The sequence below is a fragment of the Capsicum annuum genome, chromosome 7, assembly GCF_002878395.1.
Source record: "Capsicum annuum cultivar UCD-10X-F1 chromosome 7, UCD10Xv1.1, whole genome shotgun sequence".
Taxonomy (NCBI): domain Eukaryota; kingdom Viridiplantae; phylum Streptophyta; class Magnoliopsida; order Solanales; family Solanaceae; genus Capsicum; species Capsicum annuum.
The window spans coordinates 83,318,059-83,340,186 of record NC_061117.1 but is presented as its reverse complement, the minus strand read 5'-3'; the positions used below and the strand labels follow the sequence as shown (position 1 = coordinate 83,340,186).

Genomic DNA, 22,128 nt, shown 5'->3' with positions numbered 1-22,128 from the left:
TTGTACCTATCTCAGTATCTTATATATGTATATGAACGTGGTGCATATGGTTTATAAATGGATTTTGGTAAATGGATTATTTTATCTATATCCCTTGAATTACATGTCAGTGCTCACCCCAGTGACCGTCCCTGGACACTGCATTATTTCATGATGTAGGGTCTGAGGGCTTTTCTGTTGCTCTTATACAGCGTTAGGTAGTTGAGTACTTCAGTTGATCAGCTATAAAGTGGTGGGCCTCCATTCTTTCGAAGGCCCTATCATTTCATTGTTCTTATATTACTATTTTAGTACTTTGGATTCTTTTTTATCATAGTCGGGAGCATATCCCGACTTAGTTGGTATTCTAGTTTTAGAGGCTTTTGTGGATAATAGTGGGATGGTATTGTTGTCTTATATTGACTCTTGAGACTTCATTTGGTATTATTTATCTATCATTGGTAGTGTTGACTTTTGCTATTTATATTTATGTGATCTTGAGGTAAGGTTAAGGGGGTTGTCTCCGAACTATGCTGGGCTTGAGATTACCTGTCACGGCCAGGACCAAGTTCGGGTTGTGACACCTTTACGAGCACCAATAACCGACAGTTGAGTCTGGACCTGACACTTTCGTTGGCGGTAGGTAAGGTAATATTCTCTTGGATCTCTTAGATCTTTTTAACCCACTTTTCTCTCTCTCGCTCCTTCTTCCTCTCCACCTGGTCACCCCATCTCTGTCGGTACCCCATATTTTCAAATGAGAGATAAACCAATTCCACTTTCGAAATCAATAGTCCAACGACGACCAAGAAATAATAGTAACCCAGATCAAGTTTTTCAAAGGTCTTTCGGTCAAGCACCAATGGTAATACTCTGACACCAGATTTTGCTGGCAAATCATGCATATATTTTTTAGTAGACAATTTATTTTTTAGAGTTCAAGTTCAGGGATGATATCAATAATAGGTAATGAAAGTGGCATAAATATTTCAGTGACTAATTTCTCCACCAACTTGCCAAAGTTGAACGAAACAATCAAGAAAACATCCTCACTTTATCTTCTCAGGATCAGGTGCATTCATTTTTGTCTCTTCTAGTTTATCTGGTCTAGGTTCCTGATTATTTGGAGGCGGATACATCGTGTGTCTTTGATACCTATTTTTTAGTCTTTTCTCTCATGGTTTCTTGTCTGTTTATCTTGATTGTTCTTATAGAATTATTGGTTCTTGTTTCTCTCTTACCAAGTAGGAGTTAGTTGAGACTAGTATATCTATTTACTATGGTACGTGTTGGTATTTTCTACTTGTGTTGGTGTTACTTTCTAAAGCTGACCAGAGTTATTGTGACTAGTATAGTTCTTGTTATTGATTGTTGTTTGTCAAACTTATGTTATATTTTATTCGCTTTATGGTCCTAGGTATTCACGGTTGTTTCTTGAGTATTTCCTATAGATTTATCTCATTACTACCTTTGCGTCTTTGTAGCCTTTCCTATTTGTTTTTAAGCCCTACGTATTTGCTCACTTTTTTCTCATATTCTTTTGAGTAGTGGTTGGGGTGGACAATGGTAAACTATGGTCATGTTTTAGGTCGAGGTTAGGGTTAGGGTCGAGATTAGGGTCTAGGGTGAGGGTGGGGTCTGGGTTTGACGATAGGTTTGGGGTGGGTCTAGGATCGAGTTTGGGGTTGGAGGCTATGGGTAGTAAGGTTAGGTGGGATAAAGGAGATTCCAAGTTGAGAATTGGGTCTTGGAACATAGTGACTCTTCAAGGTAAGTCCATAGAGCGCATGAAGATTCTTAGGTAGAGGAGGATTGGTATAGCTTGTGTCTAGGAAACCAAATGGGTAGGATCTAAGGTGAGGGATGTGGATGGGTATAAGTTGTGGTACTCTGATAGCATGAGGGATAGGAATGGGGTAGGTATCTTAGTAGATAAAGTTTACTTTAATTGTTATTAGTGCCTACACTCCGCAAGAAGGATTGGACGAGGAGGAGAAGAAAAATTTTTAGAAGAATTTAGATGCGGTGGTCAGAGGTATTTCAAGAACAGAGATGTTTTTCATTGGAGGATATTTCAATGTGCATATTGGGTCTTTATCGAGAGGTTATGATGATGTGCATGGCAATTTTGGTTTTGGGAAACGGAATGAAGGAGGAGCTTCTCTTTTGGATTTTTCTAGGGCTTTTGGATTGTGGGTGGTGAATTCGAGCTTTCCAAAGAGAGAGGAGCATCGTATTACCTTTCGTAGTTTGTGGCCAAGACCCACATAGACTTTTTGCTACTTAGGAAGAGGGATAGAGTGATTTGTAGAGACTGTAAGGTCATACCTAGCGAGAATCTTTAAACTCAACATAAGTTGTCAGTGATGGACTTAGTAATCAATAAGGGCAGAAAGATGAGAAGAGCAGAGGTTTTGCCAAGAAATAAGTGGTGTATCTAGAGTTTAGCTAGTGCTTTTAAAATGGGGAAGAAGTTGACGACTAAGGGGGCTTAGGAGAGTAGAGGAGATATGGATAATATGTGGGAGATGACTTCTAGTTACATTAGGAAGACCACTAGAGAGGTGTTGGGTTTCTTAAGAGACCGATCTAGCAAGCATTGGGGGAACTGGTGGTGGCACAAAGAAGTTAAGAGGTAGGTAAAGACTAAGAAAATAGCTTATGATAAGTTAGTTAAGAGCAAGGATGATGAGAATATACAAACTAATAGAAAGGAGTATAAGGTAGATAAAAGAGATTCTAAGTTAGCGATTATGGCGGCCAAGACAGCAGCTTTTGAGTGACTGTATGTGGCTTTAGAGGAGAAAGGCAAGGATAAGAAGTTGTATGAGCTTTCCAAGGCCAGGGAGTGGAGGGCTCGTGACCTTGACCAAGTGAAGTGAATCAAGGGAGAGGATGGTCCAGTGTTGGTTGAGGATGCCCTCATTAGGAAGAGGTGCAGTCCTATTTCCATATACTTTTGAATGACAAGGGGGACAAAGGTTTTGTTTAGAGGACTTGGAGAACTCTAAGATATGTCGCAATTATGGGTATTGTAGATGTATCAAGCTGAGGAGGTCAAGGGGGATATTCGCAGGATGCTTAGGGATAGGTCGACTGGGCCAAACGAGATTTCGGTGGATTTTGGAAGAGCATTAGCGGGGCGGGTTTGGAGTGGTTGACAAGGCTGTTTAACATCATTTTTAGGGCGATGAAGATGTTCAAAGCTTTAAGGAGGAGTAAGATAATTCTACTATATAATAACAAGGGGGACATTCAGAGTTGCAACAACTATAGGGGTATTAAGTTGTTAAGTCATACTATCAAGGTTTGGGAAACGGTGGTAGAGTTGAGGCTGGAGAGGATCATGAATATCTCTGAGAATCAGTTTGATTTTCTTCCAGGTCGCTCTACTACGGAGGCTATTTACCTCGTGAGGAGATTAGTTGAGCAATTTTGAGAGAGGAAGAAGGACTTGGATATGATATTCATTGATCTTGAGAAGGCATATGACAAAGTCCCCATGGAGATTCCATGAAGATTCTTGGAGGCTAGAAAGGTTCTCGAGGCATACACTAGGTTGATTCAGTACATATATGATGGCGTGAAGACTCATATAAGGAACGTAGGTGAAGATTCAGATTATTTTCCCATTCTGATAGGTCTGCATCAGGCATCAACTCTTAGCCTATTTTTATTTGCCTTAGTATTGGATGTTTTTATGCGATGTATTCAATGAGATGCGCCTTGATGTATGTTATTTTCTAATGATGGGTACTGATTGATGAGACTCAGGGAGAATTTAATGATAAGTTGGAGATTTAGAGACAGAACCTTGAGTCTAAAGGATTTTAATTTAGCAGGACCAAGACGGAGTACTTGAAATATAAGTTTAGTGATTCATCGTAAAAGGCTGACGTGGTAGTAAATCTGGATTCTCAGGTCATTTAGAAAAGGGACAGTTTCAATATCTAGGGTCCATGATTCAGGAGAATGGTGAGATTGACGAGGATGTCGCATACCGTATTGGTGCAGAGTGGTTGAAATGGAGGCTCGCTTCGGGGGTCTTGTGTGATAAGAAGTTGCCTCCGAAGCTTAAAGGTAAATTCTACAAAGTGACAGTCCGGGCGGCTATATTGTATGGAGCAGAGTGTTGGCCAGTTAAGAACTCCCACAGTTAAAAGTTGAAGGTGGCAGATAATAAGGATGTTGCGATGGATGTGTGGCCTTACCAGGAGAGATAGAGTTAGGAATAAGATTATTCGGGAGAAGGTGAGAGTAACTTCGGTAGAGGACAATATGGGAGAAGTGAGGTTACGTTGGTTTGAGCATGTGAGAAAGAGGGGCTCAGATGCTTCAATATGGAGGTGTGAGACGCTGGGTAGGGATGGTCTTAATCATGGTAGATATAGACCGAAGAAATATTGAAGGGAGGCAATTAGGCATGATATGGAGCAATTACAGCTTACGGAGGACATGACCCTTAATAGGAAGGTATAAAGGACGCGAATTAGGGTAGAGGGTTAGAGGGTAGAAGTGTGTCTGTAACAGTATGGGGAGTACTTTGTTTGCGTCTGGAGTTTTTTGTTTGCGGTTGGGTGATGTCTATGATTTCGAATAGATAGTTTATAGTATTATCTGGTGGTTGTATTATTTCCTGTATTATCTAGTAGTATTAGTTTATTTTGCATAGTATATTAGTTTATATGATTTTATGTTTTGTGTTTGTTATATTGTTATCTGTCCTGAGCTCGGGGTCTATTGGAAACAACCTCTCTACTTCACTGAGGTAGTTGTATGGTTTGTGTACACTTTACCCTCCCCAAACCCTACTATGTGGAAATACACTAGGTGTGTTGTTGTTGTTGTATGATTTATATATTAATATTTTATTTTCACTAATTTTAATTAAATAAAATTGAAAATATCATTGATGATAATGATCGAAAAATATATAACTCTTTATTTTTTATTATTAATGATAATAAGTGACGGACAAATTACGTTGCAAGATCAGATGGTATTTTGACAACAATTGTAAATTATATGTCAAATATTTGATTTTAAATAAATAATTCATGAAAAGTGACATATTTGTTATCATTTGGTGAATTTTTTCATATGTAGTGATTTAATTTATAAAATAAGTTTTAAATTTATTTTGTTAAATGTTTTTAAGTAATGCTTAAATTATTTAAGTAATATATCATTATTTAATTTTTTTTAATGTATCTGTGTATATAAATATTGATTGAAAATTTTATAGTAGGTACTTTTAATTAAATAAAAATAAAAGTTTAATTAAAAATATTATAATAGATATTTAAAATAAATTTTCTCTATAAAATAATTTTAGTAGTAAAAATCTATTGATACATATCGTTTTTGGTCATTCGTCTCTCAAAGCACTTCTTAAAAAAGATTATCGAAGCACAATCTGTTTATCTAAAGCACTTTTTAAATGAATTTATTAAACACAAATTATTTTTTTAAAAACACTTTGTGAAAAGCTATTTTATAAAAGTAATTCTCAAATAAACAGTTTTCTAACAGTAATCCCAAACGGGCTCTTAAAATCAATCCCACCTGGAGCTTTATAATTGATTTAGGGTGTGACTTTTTATGGATCTCTTGTCCCTTTTTAGGTTGCTGATTATATTATTTGCCTTATACGCACGCATTCGTAAGTTCAGTCAAATTTAGGGCCAAATTAAGGAAGTATGGAAATTAGTTCATTACATTTTCTTTTCTTTTTTTTAATTAAAAAAGAGAGAGCTGATATGAATATGTGAAGAATATTAAAATTTTATGAAGAAAAGATTAAAAATGTCGTTAAGTTATGTGAAACTAAATAAAAATATCTTCAATTAATAGTTTGGTCTATAAAATACTTCTAATGTTTATAATGTGATCTAAAATTGCCCTGCTATTACTTGATGGGTCAAAATGACTCTTGCCTATTAAATATATTATCTTTTTCTTTTAAAAGACCACTATTCCTAATAAAACTTACTCCATTACGTTTAGTGAACTTCTAGTAAACTCCAAGTTTATCATGATATATGTCTTTTTACTTCATTAAATTTCAGATTTACTATTACATGAATAAATTTTAGATTTACTACTTTAGTAGTAAATTTCAAAATCTCTTCTCAATTATTTTGCCTCTTTCGGAAGTGAGTTGTGATACCATCACAATTAAGTGCACGTTTATATTAATAAGCTTTACAAAATATTATTACATTCACCCTGGGGATGGATTTGTACTTATAATAATCAAAATTTTCATTTTCGGGAATAAAACATAATTGTGTGTTAAGTCTATCAAATTATGATAGCTTATAACCTCTTTAAAAATATTGCTAATTTTAGAGCAAATCGAAGTGTGCATGTAATGTAGAGAATATTTCTTTTAACATACCTTTCGGGGATATCATATATTGCTACAACATCACTTCAAGAATATAGCAATTTGTCATCTTTAATACTTATCATATATTGCTACCGCATTCAGGTCAAGAATGAAACATATTCAATCAGACAAATTTCATGTCTTTCACCAAAAATATATTGGTTTAACTTAGCTATCATAATATCACCAATATAGCACATTGAGATTCAAACTCAATTTCTTATCCGTATAAAGGGGTCTTAGGTTATACATCGATGGGACTTGAACCCAATATTTTATCAACATGGTGCATTGGAACTTTTTAATCCAATGTTTTACCCTTTTAATGAGATGAGACTTAAATTTATCTCATATTTTTTAACAACATTGTTCTTCATGAACAAATTGAAATCATAAGTGGTTCCAAACCAATTATTTTTTCTCAAATCCAACAATAATTATATCATTAGTAGCAAAAGACAAATAACATAAGGAATCGCTAACCTTGAAATTACCTTTAGATTTATAATCTCACCTTGTTTGGCAGAGTCTCGTGCTGATAACGTGTTATGAAATATAAAACAAAGAACAAGAAGAATAGAAAGAGAAGAGAAGAGATTTCTTTATTTCTCATGGGAATTCTTGAGGAGTTCAATTACAATGAAAGAGAATCCCTTTATTTATAGGGATAAACTAACCTTGGGTTTCTAACTTTTTCATAAATAGACAATCACTATATATGATAAAGTAGACATCCACTATATATGGTAAAGTAAACATTTACTATATATGATAATATATTTATGACAAAAATTTAATACTAATGGGTCAAGCATGGACCAAATACGAGTAGCACATATATATACTAGATACCTATGCCCATATAAGGCACGGTCATTTTGGCAACACTAATATGCAAAAGAAATCCAACTTTGGGGAAGATTATTTCCTACTTGTTTTAATTGTTTAGTATAGGAGTAAAAGAAAAGAAAAGTAGTACAATGAATCGATGTTAACATAATATATACATTTAATGTGGAACAAAATGGAGCTTGCTAGACTAATCTAACCAATACAAAAGTGATTATATAAGTGGATAAAAATATAGTTAGATTGTTGCAACTACAATTGGCGGCACGTCTCTCGTTTGGATATTCCTGAAAAAGTACGTGATGCACGTCTTATTTGAAAGTTTCAAATATATAAGTTGAGGAGACATACATTGATTTAGAAATATTTATTGCACCATAAAATTACTGAAATACACCCGGTAGTCATTTATTAAGAAACAAAAAGATATTTATAAAAAATTACTATCATGTATAATTCAATTACAAAAGTCTAAATAAAAACATTATTAAATTAATACATGAGGACACAACTAATAAATATAAGAAAAAATCAATATGCATGTGTAACCATTTTATTGCACCATAAAAATGATGACAAAACTAATAAATATAAGGGAAAAAAATATGCGTGTATAACCATTTTATTGCACCATAAAATTACCGAAATACCCTTGGGGTATAAAAATAAAGTAATTTAATAAGGGAACAAAAAGATATTTATAAAAATTTACTATCATGTATAATTAAATTATAAAGGTCTAAATAAAAATACTATTAAAATGATACATGAGGACAAAACTAATAAACATAAGGAAAAATCAATATGCATGTGTAACCATTATATTACACCATAAAAATGAGGACAACACTAATAAATATAAGGAAAAAGCAATATGCATGTGTAACCATTTTCTTGCATCATAAGATTATCGAAATACTCTTTGGTAATCATTTAATAAGTAACAAAAAGATATTTATAAAAAAATAGCACCATATATAATTCAATTATAAAATTTTAAATTAAAATAATACATGAGGACTACTATACAAAGAGGCAGCGGAGGAACGATCAAGGGTAATGTTGTAATTTCACATAAATAATATCTCTGACAACTAATAACCTAGAAGTCTCCAGATACTCTCAGTCGCATCACTTTTCTCATTTAAAAAATTTCTCAATTCTCTCCATCCTTTTAGAAGGAAAGCAGAGTTGAAATTGTTCTCTCCGTAGCTATCCACCTTGAATGTTCTGCCAACGCCATGACTCATTCCAAAATCAAAGGTTTGGCATTTTGTATTTTTTTTCTGTTTCAAGTTTGATTTTAGTGATATGATCTTTTATCTATGTAGTCAAAGGTAGTTGAATTTTTCTCCTTTTTACTACTTGTGTAGTAGTGTCCAGATCTGTTATATAGATTATAGTGTTTGACTCTGTGTCTTTCTATTTTCAAATATCTTTTTTGTACTATTCATAATTTTTGTTTTTCAAATGGATCCATTATCTATTGTTTCCTTCGGTGGTATAGTTGATGATTTAAGTTTCTTAATATTTTTGGTAATTAAGTTAAAAGGATGTAAAGTGATGAAATGAGGAAGCTTTTTGCAGCTTCTATTGCAATGACATGCTTTGTGGTGTTTGTGATTATGTTTGTTATGTTGGTGACCGTTTTAAGGACCTAGAAATATGTTCATTGGCCGTAAAGTGCACTGAATTGGGACTAACTGTGAGTATTAGAGTATTGATATTATAATTGGGTGCAATGAAAAGAGGAAGAACAGCCTAAGGGTCTAAGGGGAGTCAAGGAGAAGGGGGTGATCTCTTTTTCTGTAGTTGATCATTGGTGTCCAAAAAGTTACCGTTTGAGTTTGGAATACCAAAATTTTCGATATGATCATTGAGATGAGACTAATAGTATTTGTTGTACCTAAACAATTCACAAAATTTACAAAAGCTGGTTCATATGGGTCCACGTATGATGTGGATGGCTTGGTTTGTTTGTTCCTGAAGGCTGGTAAGTTCCATCTGATGTTCTAATGAGAAAGGAGATATAACGTGATTTGTTAGTTATTAGTTACATAACAGTGTAGTTAAAGTTAGTTATAACTAATTGGGTCCTTTAATGAGTTGGTTATTTCTTAGTGGTTGACAGTTGTACAGGTTAGTGGGATTAGCTCTTGTATATAAAGGAGGAAATTAGAGAATCCAGAGAGTTATTTATCATTTTTCTTTAATCACTTTGTATGGTTAGCCTTCTTCTATATAATGAGAAGTTTTCTCTGAGTTTCACTTGAGTTCTGTAGGTGTTTTCATCCTATTTCACAATATGGTATCAGAGCCTTCAGCCATGGATATGGCTTAGTCTTAGCTGGGAACGCAAAGTTGAAGACGACAAGCTACAATGAAGGCTGAATTGGACAACACCTTTCCGAAGAAACATGGTTATAATCATCCTCTATTTTTTTAGTACAGCAGATACTTCAGGAGTTATTTTAATCTCCATTCAGTTAACGGGATCAGAAAACTATTCTGTATGGAGTCGATCGATGCGCATTGCGATACTTGGCAGAAATAAGTTGGGTCTAATTGATGGAAAGTGCAAAAAAGCAAATTTTGGTCCTAATCTAGCTGATCTGTGGGAAAGGTGCAATGCTATTGTCCTTTCATGGATTATGAATTATGTTTCGAAGGAGCTGTTAGGGGGAATTGTCTATTCTTCTGATGCATGTGCTGTTTGGAATGATCTCAAGGAGTAATTTGATAAAGCTGATGGTTCGCGCATTTTTCAATTGTACAGAGAAATTGCAACTACGACACAAGGTACCCTACAGTATTGTAGAATATTTCACTAAGCTGCGTTTGCTTTGGGCAAAATTTGATTGTTTAGTTCCTTTTCCAGGATGTGATTATGCAAAATCAAGGGAATTTGGTGAATTTATGACGAGGCAAAAGCTTCTGCAATTCTTAATGGGTCTCAACAAAACATATGAACAATCACGCACTCAAATTCTTATGCTCATTCCCCTTCCTTCCGTTAATCAGGCATACTTTATGATGATTGATTGAAAGAAAGAGCCAAAAGATGTTAACTAATTCTACAACCACAACTACAAATCTGGAGATAGCTGCCTACATAAATGCTAAACATCCTACTAACAATAAGTTTCAGCAAAATTGGAACCCTAATCGGAGTGCAAAATGTGAATACTGCAAATTGATGGGACATGTTTCGGATGACTGCTATCGATTGCATGGCTATCCTTCGGATTTCAAATTCAATAGAAGTTCTGGGAATAACAATGGTTCATACATGAGGGGAGGTGAGAGTAAAGAAAATTCACCCAATGTGAGAATTTCTCATGGCAGGGGTCAACACAAAGCAGCTACATATGTGGACAATTACAATAACTCAGGACATAATCTTCACAGGAATGCAAAGTGCTATGAAAATGGGAGAAGTGCACAATATTTTGGTGGAGAATCCAGTAAGATGTCTGAAAGTCACAACTACTTACAACAATAATATGGTGATATGGTGCAACACATAAATAATCCTCATCATTATTCTCAGTTTAAGAAGATCATTGACAAAGACAATACAGTTGATAGTTCAGCTCTCTTAACTGAACACACCGACTCAGCAAACATGGGAGGTAATATGTTTACATCATCTGTGGTTGATGCTCAGATTACAGGTATTATATCTACTTCTTGTGTGAATGATAATAAAGTTTAATGGTCTTGTGTGAATGGTAATAAAGTGGAATGGATAGTAGATACATGTGTAGCAAATCATATGATTTCCAACAAAGAGTTGTTAAGTGCTGAAATAGAACCTAGTGTTGTCCGTAGTAGAAAGGTTCACTTACCTAATGGAAAGACTGTCGATGTTTCACATGTTGGTCATTGTGACATTATGGATGGAAATTCCATTAAAAATGTGCTATACATACTAGACATTAAGTATAATGTCTTGTCAGTATCCAGGTTAGCTCCTAAAGAGCTAAATTGCTCAGTCAAGTTTTTCGCCAGGACCTCTTAAGTGGAAAAGTACTGGATATTGATGAGGAAGTTGAGGGACTTTACCTATTGCACCATAATGGATTGATAATAAGAATAAACAAGTTCCTAGAGGACTGATAGCGAGAAGGAATAAGCTGGACATCCTACTTTGGCATAAAAAGATGGGCCATGCATCTATTGGAGCAATGGAAAAATTACTTAGTCTTAGTCATGCTGAATGTAAGCAAGTTCTAGACAAATGTGAAGTATGTCCACTTGCTCGACATACTAGATTACCTTTCACTGACAATACATCAAAAACATCTTCCATTTTTTAATTACTGCACTTGGATGTATGGGGACCATTTCATGTACCTAATTTTGATGGAAATAGATTATTTTTTACTATTGTAGATGAATATTCTCGCATGACTTGGGTTTACCTATTAAAACAGAAAAGTGATGTTATCGTGGTGTTAAAGCATTTTATACAGCTGGTCCAAACTCAATTTGAGAAAATAATTAAAATATTGCGGTCAGATAATGGTACAGAATTTGTTAATTCTGCTTACACTGATTTGTTTAGTTCTCATGGCATCATCCATTAACAATCATGTTTTTACACCCCTCAGCAGAATGGGGTTGTCGAAAGGAAACACAGGTCCATCTTGGAGCTGGCTTGGGCTATTAGATTTTAACGTTCTATTCCTTTGAAATTTTAGGGTCACTGGATTCTTGGTGCTAATTACATGCTCAACAGGTTACCTTCCTCAACTTTACAAGGGAAGACTCCTTTTGAGGTCTTTCATGATGCAAAGGTACTATAGACCACTTGAGAACACTAGGGTGTTTATGTTATGCTAAATATTTGCCTGTTGGTGACAAATTTGAGGCCAGAGCTATTCCCTCAGTTAACATGGGATATTCAGAGGTCACAAAAGGTTATGTGCTTTATAATATGCTCACAAATACTTTCTTTATCTCAAGAGATGTGTCATTTAGAGAAGACACCTTTCCATTCCATTCTTCTACCCCCACTGCACCACCTTTTGTTGATGTATCTATCGATTTTTTTGAGAATGTCCTTCTCGATATCCCTGAACTTGTTGCCGATCCATCTCATTTATTGCCCAAGAAGTCTGCTCCTGACTCCACTGTTGAGTCGTCCGCTGCTTTTATTGATGCAGTCATTCCAGTAGTACCACCTATTGCTCAACCTTTCCCTTCTTGGCACTCCACCACGTGTAAGAAAAAGCCAACTTGGATGACTGATTATGTTACTAATCATGCTGCAGAATCCTTTTCCTATCCTCTTTCTCACTCTTTAAGTCATGATGGATTGTCTTCTCATTATCAATCTTACTTATTGGCTTTCTCTTGTGTTGCTGAACCTCAATCGTACCAAGATGCTTGCTCAGATCCTAAATGGATCGCAGCTATGCAGGAAGAAATTCAAGTACTTGAAGCAAATAAGACCTGGATTTTAGTTCCTCTTCCACCTAGTAAGACTTCTATTAGATGCAAATGGGTTTACAAGGTGAAGTTTAAATCCAAAGCCAGATTAGTTTCCAAGGGATATAATCAGAAAGCTGGCCTTGATTACCATGATACTTTTTCTCTGGTGGTTAAGATGGTGATAGTGAGGAGTGTTATTTCTGTTGCTGCAGTTTCTGATTGGCATATTCATCAGTTGGATGTCTACAATGCATTTCTTCAGGGTGATCTGTATGAGAAAGTCTACATGTCTTTACCTGAGGGTTTTACTATCCGGGGGCGGGGGTATTCAGGCAGGGTATGCAGGCTAGTAAAGTCCTTATACGAGCTTAAACAAGCTAGCAGACAATGGAATGTCAAACTTACTTACTACTGCACTGATAGAATCTGGTTTTGTGCAAAGTAGTTTGGATCATTCCTTGTTCATCAAACGACAACATGAACTTGTGGTGGTAATTCTAGTATATGTAGATGATATGTTGGTGGCTGGTAATGATTTGAAGCTAATTGAACAAACCAAACAAACTCTACATGCTAAATTCAAGATTAAAGATCTTGGAATACTGAGATATTTCCTGGGAATAGATTTTAGCAGATCATCTAGAGGGATATTGGTGAATCAATGGAAATACAGTTTAGAATTGATAAAAGAAATGGGACAAATCGGAGCAAAGCCATCTTGGACATCATTAGACTGAAATTTAAAACTAACCACTGCAGAGGTTGATCAAGCAATTGGAATTAAAGATATTGCAGAGGTTGATCAAGTAATTAGAATTAAAGATGATACAGAATTATCAAATAAGAGTTCTTATCAAAGATTGATAGGAAGATTATTGTATTTGACTTGGACTAGACCAGACATTGGCTTTGCAGTTCAAACACTAAGTCAATTCCTGCAAAATCCCAAAAGAACTCATATGGAAGCAGCACTCAAAGTTGTAAATATACATAAAAAGGGAACCAGCTATGGGAATTCTGATGAGTAGCAGAAAAGAGAACAAGCTAGTGGCATTCTGTGATGCAGATTGGGCAGCATGTTCGAATACAAGGAGGTCAGTAACAGGACTCTTGATTAAACATGGAGATTCCTTGATATCATGGAGGTCAAAGAAGCAGACAATAATTTTTAGAAGTTTGGCAGAATCAAAATATAGGAGCATGGCCTCTACAGTTTTAGAACTAGTGTGGAGTATTACTTTGTACAAGGAAATAAGAGAAGAGTTAGAGTTGCCTGTGACTCTTTTTTTGATAGTAAAGCTGCATTGCAAATTGCAGCAAACCCAGTGTACCATGAGAGAACAAAACATATAGATATAGATTGTTATTTTATCGGAGAGAAGATACAAAAGGGACTGATCAAGACACAATACTTAAAGACGCAAGAATAGTAAGCATACATCATGACGAAAGGGTTGTTTAGACCACAACATGAATATTTAGTTTCCAAGCTTGGCATGCTAAATGTCTTTAGACCTGCCAACTTGAGAGGGAGTAATGAGAAAGGAGATATAACGTGATTTGTTAGTTATTAGTTACATAACAGTGTAGTTAAAGTTAGTTATAACTAATTGGGTCCTTTAATGAGTTGGTTATTTTTTAGTGGTTGACAGTTGTACAGGTTAGTGGGATTAGCTCATGTATATAAAGGAGGAAATTAGACAATCCAGAGAGTTAGTTATCATTTTCCTTTAATCACTTTGTATGGTTAAACTTCCTCTATATAATTAGAAGTTTTCTCTGAGTTTCACTTGAGTTCTGTAGGTGTTTTCATCCTATTTCAGAACATGTTCATGTCCCTTATTTGGTTTAGAAGTAACAAAGAAGGGGAATGAAATATAGACTAAAGTAGCACTGGTTTTTTTAAAAAAAAAAGTAAATGGAGAGATACCGCTCAATATGTTTTCTTTGCCTTCTACTTGTACGAGTAATATGATAAGGAGGAATAATTACTCCCTACAACAACCCCTTCCCCTCCCTTTCACATTTTGTAGAGTTTAAGGGATCTTATGACTGCAGTAAAATCTTCTTGAATAGTGTTATCTGTTTGTCTATTCAAGGAAGCTGAGAGTTTGTCGATGGAAATTTTTATCATATCTATAGTTAGGAAGTCTGTCTTGCTTAATAGGTAGGCTAATTATAGCTTGAAATGTATTTGACATGTCCCTCCCCCCCCCCCCCCCCCAATCCAAATTTTATGGAATTTATAGATGTTCAGTAAGCTGTTTTTTGGTGTTTCTATCTTGATCTTTTTATTTCGCTTGAGTATTGCATAATGTAAGTTGATGTATGCCCATAGTTGTTCAGAATAAGAATCAATGAGATTTGTGGGAATATACTGGGTATGATGTTGTTGTGGTGCTGGTGGTGTTTTATTTGAGATATATGATCATGTATTTTCCTTTTCAGATGACTAACTGCAATAGACATTGAGGACGTGAGAAGGGAGGTGAATATATTAAGATCCTTGATAGGACATAACCATTTAGTAAAATTTTATAATTCATATGAAGACCACAACAATGTCTACATAGTCATGGAGTAAGCTTCGTCACTCAACTCCCATCATATTTACATTTGCAATGGAGTTCAATCTCAAACTTAGATTAAGAGGATACTTTGTTGGTTATCAACCAAAGTTTTAAGTAGCATGGCAGTTTATGTATTTATGTGGAAAAGTATCGCTAAAGAATCTAATTTTAGATGTTTTTAAAGTTGTTGATTTTAGGAAAACTGAAGTTTATTCAGTACTCTTGCTTGAGAATGAGTTCACATTGTTCTTGTTACAGTAAGTATTGCACTTGAATTAGCTCTTTTAGCAATAGAAGTTCTTGGTGGAATCTCCTTTGCTATTCTTGGTAAACTATCTATAGAAGATGTTGATGCAATAACTGGTGCATGTGTTCTCAAAAGCACTCCTGGGGGAGAGTGGGTTTTTTCTGGACTTTAGGTCATCTTGTGACCTGTACTTTGATTTATGTGATTTATGCCCCATATAAGGCGTAAAGATGGCAAGGAGTTCTTTCCTAAAAGAGTATTTAACACTTCTCCAACCCTCCGAAGACACGATCAATAGGGCGCTAATCTAATGCAGTGAAGGAGTCCAATCATTGTTGTTGTATTGGGGAACCTGAAATGGAATCGGTTCAAGAACCAACCACAAAAATTTCCACCAATTGATATTTCTCGTATTTTAAGAGCTTTACTGAAGCTATTTGAAGTGACTCTACTCGAAAGTTGTCTGGGATGGGTCCCTCAACCCAATAGTTCGCTAGGGCGGTGCTCAGATCAACACAAATAAAAGAAGAAAAAACCTGTATGCCCCCCTGATCATGCCTTCAAGAGTGTATTGTACGCAGTCTTACCTTGCATTATACTAATAATATAAAAAATCAAATGCTTAGGAACAACATCATTGGAATGTGTCTTCTTATTTGCCTCGGCCTGTAAGAATGAGACTCCTACACTATTGGCAATCCAAGCCTGAAAAATGCATATATTGATTGTTACTATACTCAAAATATTTCCTTTTCTAGCCTCCTTTTGTTTTTTGGACAAGCAGAAGTTAATGACTTGACTAAGTAAGTACCTTCTTTTTCTCATCTTATCTTAGAGGCTCCTTGGGTTTTGGTGAGGAAGCACTGCAATCTCTTCCAGGCAAAATTAGATCATAGGTACTGCTCTGTAGTCCTTTCCTTTATTTGCTTAAAAGATAGCTTATCAAGGATTTGAAATCTAAAATGTTCATACGTGTTTTTTACTTATTATGTCTTTCATGTGTACGATGTTAATGATGTGCTAGCTGTTATATATCATGTTATATAGATATGGGACTTGCAAATCCATCTAAAGTAAATGTGCTTGGTAGTCCCATGGTGGATTCCTGACAACACACTTAATTGGCAAATATGATTCTTTTCCGTTAAATAAATACATATAAAGTAACCTGGACAACAGAAACAACGCATAACAGTTGAATTCAAACTCAGACAAACAATGGAAAAAAAAACAATAACAGATTAGCCCTCTCTTGTACTATCTATGACCCTTCTAGAATGTATCAAACTCATCAACATAACAGTTTTATATTAGGACTCCTTACTTTGTTTGTTGGAATTGTAGTAATTCCTTACAATCAAGAGGGAGTGAATTTGGATATATTATTGTAATGGTTTGCTTTATCTATAAATTTTTTGCATCATAACTCGAATAGTTTGATGGATTGGAATGAACTTTAAAAAAAGCAATTCAAGTCAAAGATAATTTCAATATGATGAACACTCTATTTAGTCTTTTGAATGTCATCGAATATAAAAGACTTGATTCTGTCATGTGGGCTTTGAAGATAAAGTTAATAGTATTGACATCAAAAGTATTGGAAGTAGTAGGTTATGGAACTGCAGTTCTTCCAGTAGAAAGTCGAGTAGACTTGCCCAAGACATGGCTTCCATGCATAAGAAAAATAAAGTCCATTTCTGATAAAACAAGCAAAATGGAGGCTGCATTTCCATACAAGATGAGCGAAGACCTTTGCCAATGTATCGAGGGAGCAATAGTTTCATTGGTTTCAGCATTATCGTCAAATGATCAAGCTGAAATTCTAGCAGATTGGATTATTGCTGAGCATGTTAAATATCCAGACCTTAGTGAGGCTTTTGAGATATAGTGTTACAGAACTATGTTTTTACAAAGAAGAATAGACGAGGCTTTGACAGAATCAGCAATGCCATTGTGACCCTCTACTTGATTTGTGAAGACGAAAAATTGCCTCATAAACACCTTTGGCTATTCCTAGTTCTTGTAGTAGCGTGCTCGACGTATTTCCTGGTGAGTTGGCACTTCAATAAAATGTGATGTTTTTGTATTTATTTGATTAATTTTAGTAACTTGATGTGTAATTGTTATTAGAAATAGCCTTACTACCTTGTAGGGGTATACCGCCATACTCCAATTGCTTATCAACCTATTTTCTGGCTACTTTTCATTGCATCTTTTAGTTTCACTCGATATTCTCTTCCAATTTCAGGTGAGCTTTTTCTCGATTTTTGCTTTAATTTTCTTCAGTTCTTCTCTAATTTCTCAACATATAGAAAAGTGTAGAGTTCTACAAATTTGTAAGAGTTATGATAGTTAAAGAAATAAGGTAGGTCGGAACAAGCGTCATGGCTTCATAGGCTAAGTGGCCATGGGCAAAGTGATTCCAGCGAGCACGGGGAAATTCTTTGAATCTAAACTTTAAGGATAGAAGGATAACCGAAGCTTATATGTCTTAGAAGAGAGAAAGTAGGGAACATAAGGGAGAGCTGTTGGTAGTGGGAGTGTGTTGGGGAGGTTAGTGGCACATGTTAATAGGTTCCATAACTATTCAACTGGTTTGCCAAACAATAGTACAATGGCTAATTTTTGCTTTCTATGAGTTGTTGATTTTTGGTCTTTAGTTAGGTATTGAAGAAAATCAATCAATTTGAGTTGTACTTAATAATGCTGTGATGTCGTGAGAAAAATTTTTACCATTATCAGTGTTATTTAAAGTCATCGCTTTGTCAGTTAAAGCAATGAGGTAGGGCGGAACAAGCATCATCGCTTCATAGGCTGAGTGGCCATGGGCAAAGTGATTCCAGCGAGCACGGGGCAATTCTTTGAATCTAAACTTTAAGGATAGAAGGATAACTGAAGCTTATATTTCTTAGAAAAGAGATAGTAGAGAACATAAGGGAGAGCTGTTGGTGGTGGGAGTGTGTTGGGGAGTTTAGTGGCACATGTTAATAGGTTCCATATCTATTCAATTGGTTTGCCAAACAATAGTACAATGGCTAATTTTTGCTTTCTATGAGGTGTTGATTTTTGGTCTTTAGTAAATCAATCAATTTGAGTTGTACTTAATAATGCTGTGATGTCGTGAGAAAAAAAATTTACCATTATCAGTGTTATTTAAAGTCATCGGTTCGTCAGTTAAAGCAATGAGGTAGGGCGGAACAAGCGTCATCGCTTCATAGGCTAAGTGGTCATGGGCAAAGTAATTCCAGTGACCACGGGGCAATTCTTTGAATCTAAACTTTAAGGATAGAAGGATAACCAGAGCTTATATTTATTAGAAGGAGAGATAGTAGGGAACATGAGGGAGAGCTGTTGGTGTGAGGGTGTGTTAGGGAGGTTAGTGGAACATGTTAATAGGTTTCATATCTATTCAACTGGTTTTGCCAAACAATAGTACAATGGCTAATTTTTACTTCTATAAGTTGTTGATTTTTGGTCTTTAGTTAGGTATTGAAGAAAATCAATCAATTTGAGTTGTACTTAATAATGCCGTGATGTCTGGAGAAAAAGATTTTACCATTATCAGTGTTATTTAAAGCCATCACTTCGTCAGTTAAAGCAATGAGGTAGAGCGGAACAAGAATCATCGCTTCATAGGCTAAGTGGCCATAGGCAAAGTGAATCCAGCGACCACGGGACAATTCTTTGAATCTAAACTTTAAGGATAGAAGGATAACCAGATCTTATATTTCTTAGAAGGAGAGATAGTAGGGAACATGAGGGAGAGCTGTTGGTGTTGGGGTGTGTTAGGGAGGTTAGTGGCACATGTTAATAGGTTTCACATCTATTCAACTGGTTTTGCCAAACAATAGTACAATGGATAATTTTTACTTTCTATGAGTTTTTGATTTTTTGTCTTTAGTTAGGTATTGAAGAAAATCAATCAGTTTGAGTTGTACGTAATAACGCCGTGATGTCTGGAGAAAAAGATTTTACCATTATCAGTGTTATTTAAAGTCATCGCTTTCGCATTTAAAACAATGAGGTGGGGGAGAACAAGCGTCATCGCTTCATAGGCTAAGTAGCCATGGGCTAAGTGATTCCAGCGAGCACGTTTAAGGGTTTAAACTAATATTGACATTATGGCATATCAAATGTTAAACAATAATTGAAATTTGATTATTATAGTGCTAAATGCATGTGTGTATGGTACTTTTATGATCTTTTTGTTTGTTGAGTAAATACATAATTACCCCACTGATGTTGGTCGAGATTTTCAAAAAGACACTTAAACTTTGAATTCGACTAATTACCCCACGGTTCTTCTTTATTCCTTTGCAAATACATCATTTTTTGCTGAATTTTAGTCACACCAAAGAGGGTGCAATGCACGCGCCAATCAGATATTGTCACGTGTAAATACGTTTAATTTTATTTTTTTAATATTTTTTAATAAAAAATTCCTTTTAATTTTATTTATCAATCAATCAATTTTAATTTCTTCTTCTGTAATTCTCCATTAATCAATCTTCATATCTTCTTCCTTAATTCTCCATTAATCAATCTTCATTTCTTCTTCCCCAATTCTCTATTAATAGTCATTACTCTTTTTTTCTCTTCTTTTTCCCCAATTCTGCATTGAAGCTAGAAAATTTCAGAAAAAAAAAATTCTCCTTAATGAATCGAACTAGTGGAATACAAAATCATGTATTGACATCTCTTCTTTATTTGTGTAAAAGTTATGAAATCAAGTTTTCTTTTTGTGATTAAATTTATTTTTCATCTTCAACACCATTTACTTGAATCATAAAACTTCATTAATGGAGCTTTAATGGAGGAGTTGAAGAAGACAATGGTATTGAAATCTCATTACTCATTAGTACGGAGTAATTTCTTCCTTCTTCTTCATCAATCTTCATTATTGGTTTATGAATATTTGACGGAAACTATAAGTTTTTAACTTCGGAGAAAATCAAGTGACACAATTAATGGAGATTAATGGAGAAGAAAAAGAAGAAGAAGAAACGAAGGAAGAAGATGGAAAATAAAGAAAAAAATGAAGAAGATGAAATGAAGGAAGAAGATGGAAAATGAAGAAAAAAGAAATCTAAAATACAAAATTTAAAAAGTGGGTCCTTTTTATTATACATGGAACATTTTAATTCGTTGGTTCAATTTTTTTTCCCATTCACGCGCTTCAGGTGCGTGTAGACACGCCGGGTCAAAATTTTGGTCAAAATGGTGCATTTACAACGGTTTAGGTAAGATTCGTAGGGTAATAGGTCAAAAGTATAGTTTAGGTGTCTTTTTGAAAATTCCGGCCAACATCAAGGAGTAATTATGTATTTACTCTTGTTTGTATTTCTTTGTGGTGTAAATAAGGGAATGTCACTGGTTGCAGGAAAATAAATCATTCGTTGGTGACGGGATTGCAGTAGAGCCTTTTAATCCAAATAAAGAGTGAGAAGAAGGTTATTTTGATGCATCAGGAAACTATGTTGAATATATAAATGAATGAGATAAAGGTGGGAGTATTGCATCAAATATTGTCTACCTCAGACCCCAATCCTTATCTTCTTTATGGGAAGAGTGCTATAGAGATATCAAATGAAGATGAAATTAGCCTTTAATTAGCTTCCCCAAGCTTTTAAGGATATAGGCATTTGGCAGCTAAATATATTCTTCCATTTGTGTGATGCTTGTCGGTGAATATCCTGATGTGCAATTTTAATGAGCCTACATATATTAGTTTGCCACGGGTTCACTTTTGTATGAAGTTCAATGGTACCAAATGCCTTGCTTTCTCTCTGTTTATATGTTATTGTGGTTTGGAGAAGTAATTGTATCATACATGAGGTCGTGGTAAGGTTCAGGATTCTGCCAAGTCATAACTGCTATCATCGCCAGTTGATCTTTTTTGTTACAGTAGATCTTTTTTGTTACAGTAGGTGTTTGGTAGCGGGTGTTCTTTGCAATTTGGATTTCAGAAATGGCGAAGATAAAAGGATCGTGTTCATCAAAATTATCATCGTATCTAATATACCTATCAATATATCATATTATTTTGTAGATTCATGTTCTTTAATTTCATTATTTGAGATAAATAGAAGAATTATATATCGACTTTTACGTTGGGTCCTATTTCATTATTTGAGATAAACAGAAGAATAATATATCAATTTTTACGTTAGGTTTGTGCAAAGTACGGGCATATTTATCTTCTTCTTCCTCTTCTTCCTCCTCCTCTTTTTCTTCTTCTTCTCTTTCCTCTTCTTCCTCCTGTTCTTCTTCTTCTTCTTGTTCTTCTCCTCCTCCTCCTCCTCCTCCTCCTCTTCCTCTTCCTCCTCTTCTTCTTCTTCTTCTTCCTCCTCTTCCTCTTCTTCCTCTTCCTCCTCCTCCTCCTCCTCCTCCTCTTCCTCCCCCTCCCCCTCTTCTTCCTCTTCCTCTTCCTCTTCCTCTTCCTCTTCCTCTTCCTCCTCTTCCTCCTCTTCCTCCTCTTCCTCTTCTTCCTCCTCCTCCTCCTCCTCCTCCTCCTCCTCTTCCTCCTCCTCCCCCTCCTCCTCCTCCTCCACCTCCCCCTCCTCTTCCTCTTCTTCTTCTTCTTCTTCCTCCTCCTCTTCCTCCTCCTCTTCTTCCTCCTCCTCCTCCTCCTCCTCCTCTTTCTCCCCCTCTTCCTC

The 22,128-nt window shown here is 35.3% G+C and overlaps 1 protein-coding gene across 27 annotated transcripts; it reads left to right on the top strand.

Annotated features, from left to right (window-relative positions):
* The first annotated feature begins 8,344 nt into the window (after positions 1 to 8,344).
* LOC107877840 lies at positions 8,345 to 21,265 on the top strand. 27 transcript variants are annotated; one of them, XR_007042797.1, is made up of 7 exons: positions 8,352 to 8,482; positions 9,535 to 10,018; positions 10,098 to 10,851; positions 15,104 to 15,235; positions 16,308 to 16,368; positions 17,080 to 17,720; positions 20,853 to 21,265. XR_007042797.1 is itself a non-coding variant. In XM_047393608.1 (3 exons), the coding sequence occupies exons 1-3, from the start codon at positions 12,117 to 12,119 to the stop codon at positions 20,887 to 20,889; spliced, it is 684 nt and encodes a 227-aa protein (XP_047249564.1). In that variant the 5' UTR covers positions 10,900 to 12,116; the 3' UTR covers positions 20,890 to 21,265. The 27 variants fall into 27 exon arrangements, 3 of the variants coding, with proteins under 3 accessions (XP_047249564.1, XP_047249563.1, XP_047249565.1); XR_007042799.1 differs by having other exon boundaries at positions 10,098 to 10,893; positions 17,080 to 17,521; XR_007042798.1 differs by having other exon boundaries at positions 10,098 to 10,893.
* The last annotated feature ends 863 nt before the right edge of the window (positions 21,266 to 22,128 follow it).

Coding starts and splice junctions, on each gene's coding strand:
- LOC107877840 (XM_047393607.1), top strand. CDS start 12,117: ATGGGATATTCAGAGGTCACAAAAGGTTATGTGCTTTATAATATGCTC. Junction 12,703..16,307: donor TTTAGTTCCTCTTCCACCTA/GTAAGACTTCTA, acceptor ATCTTATCTTAG/AGGCTCCTTGGGTTTTGGTG. Junction 16,369..17,079: donor CAGGCAAAATTAGATCATAG/GTACTGCTCTGT, acceptor TATTGGAAGTAG/TAGGTTATGGAACTGCAGTT.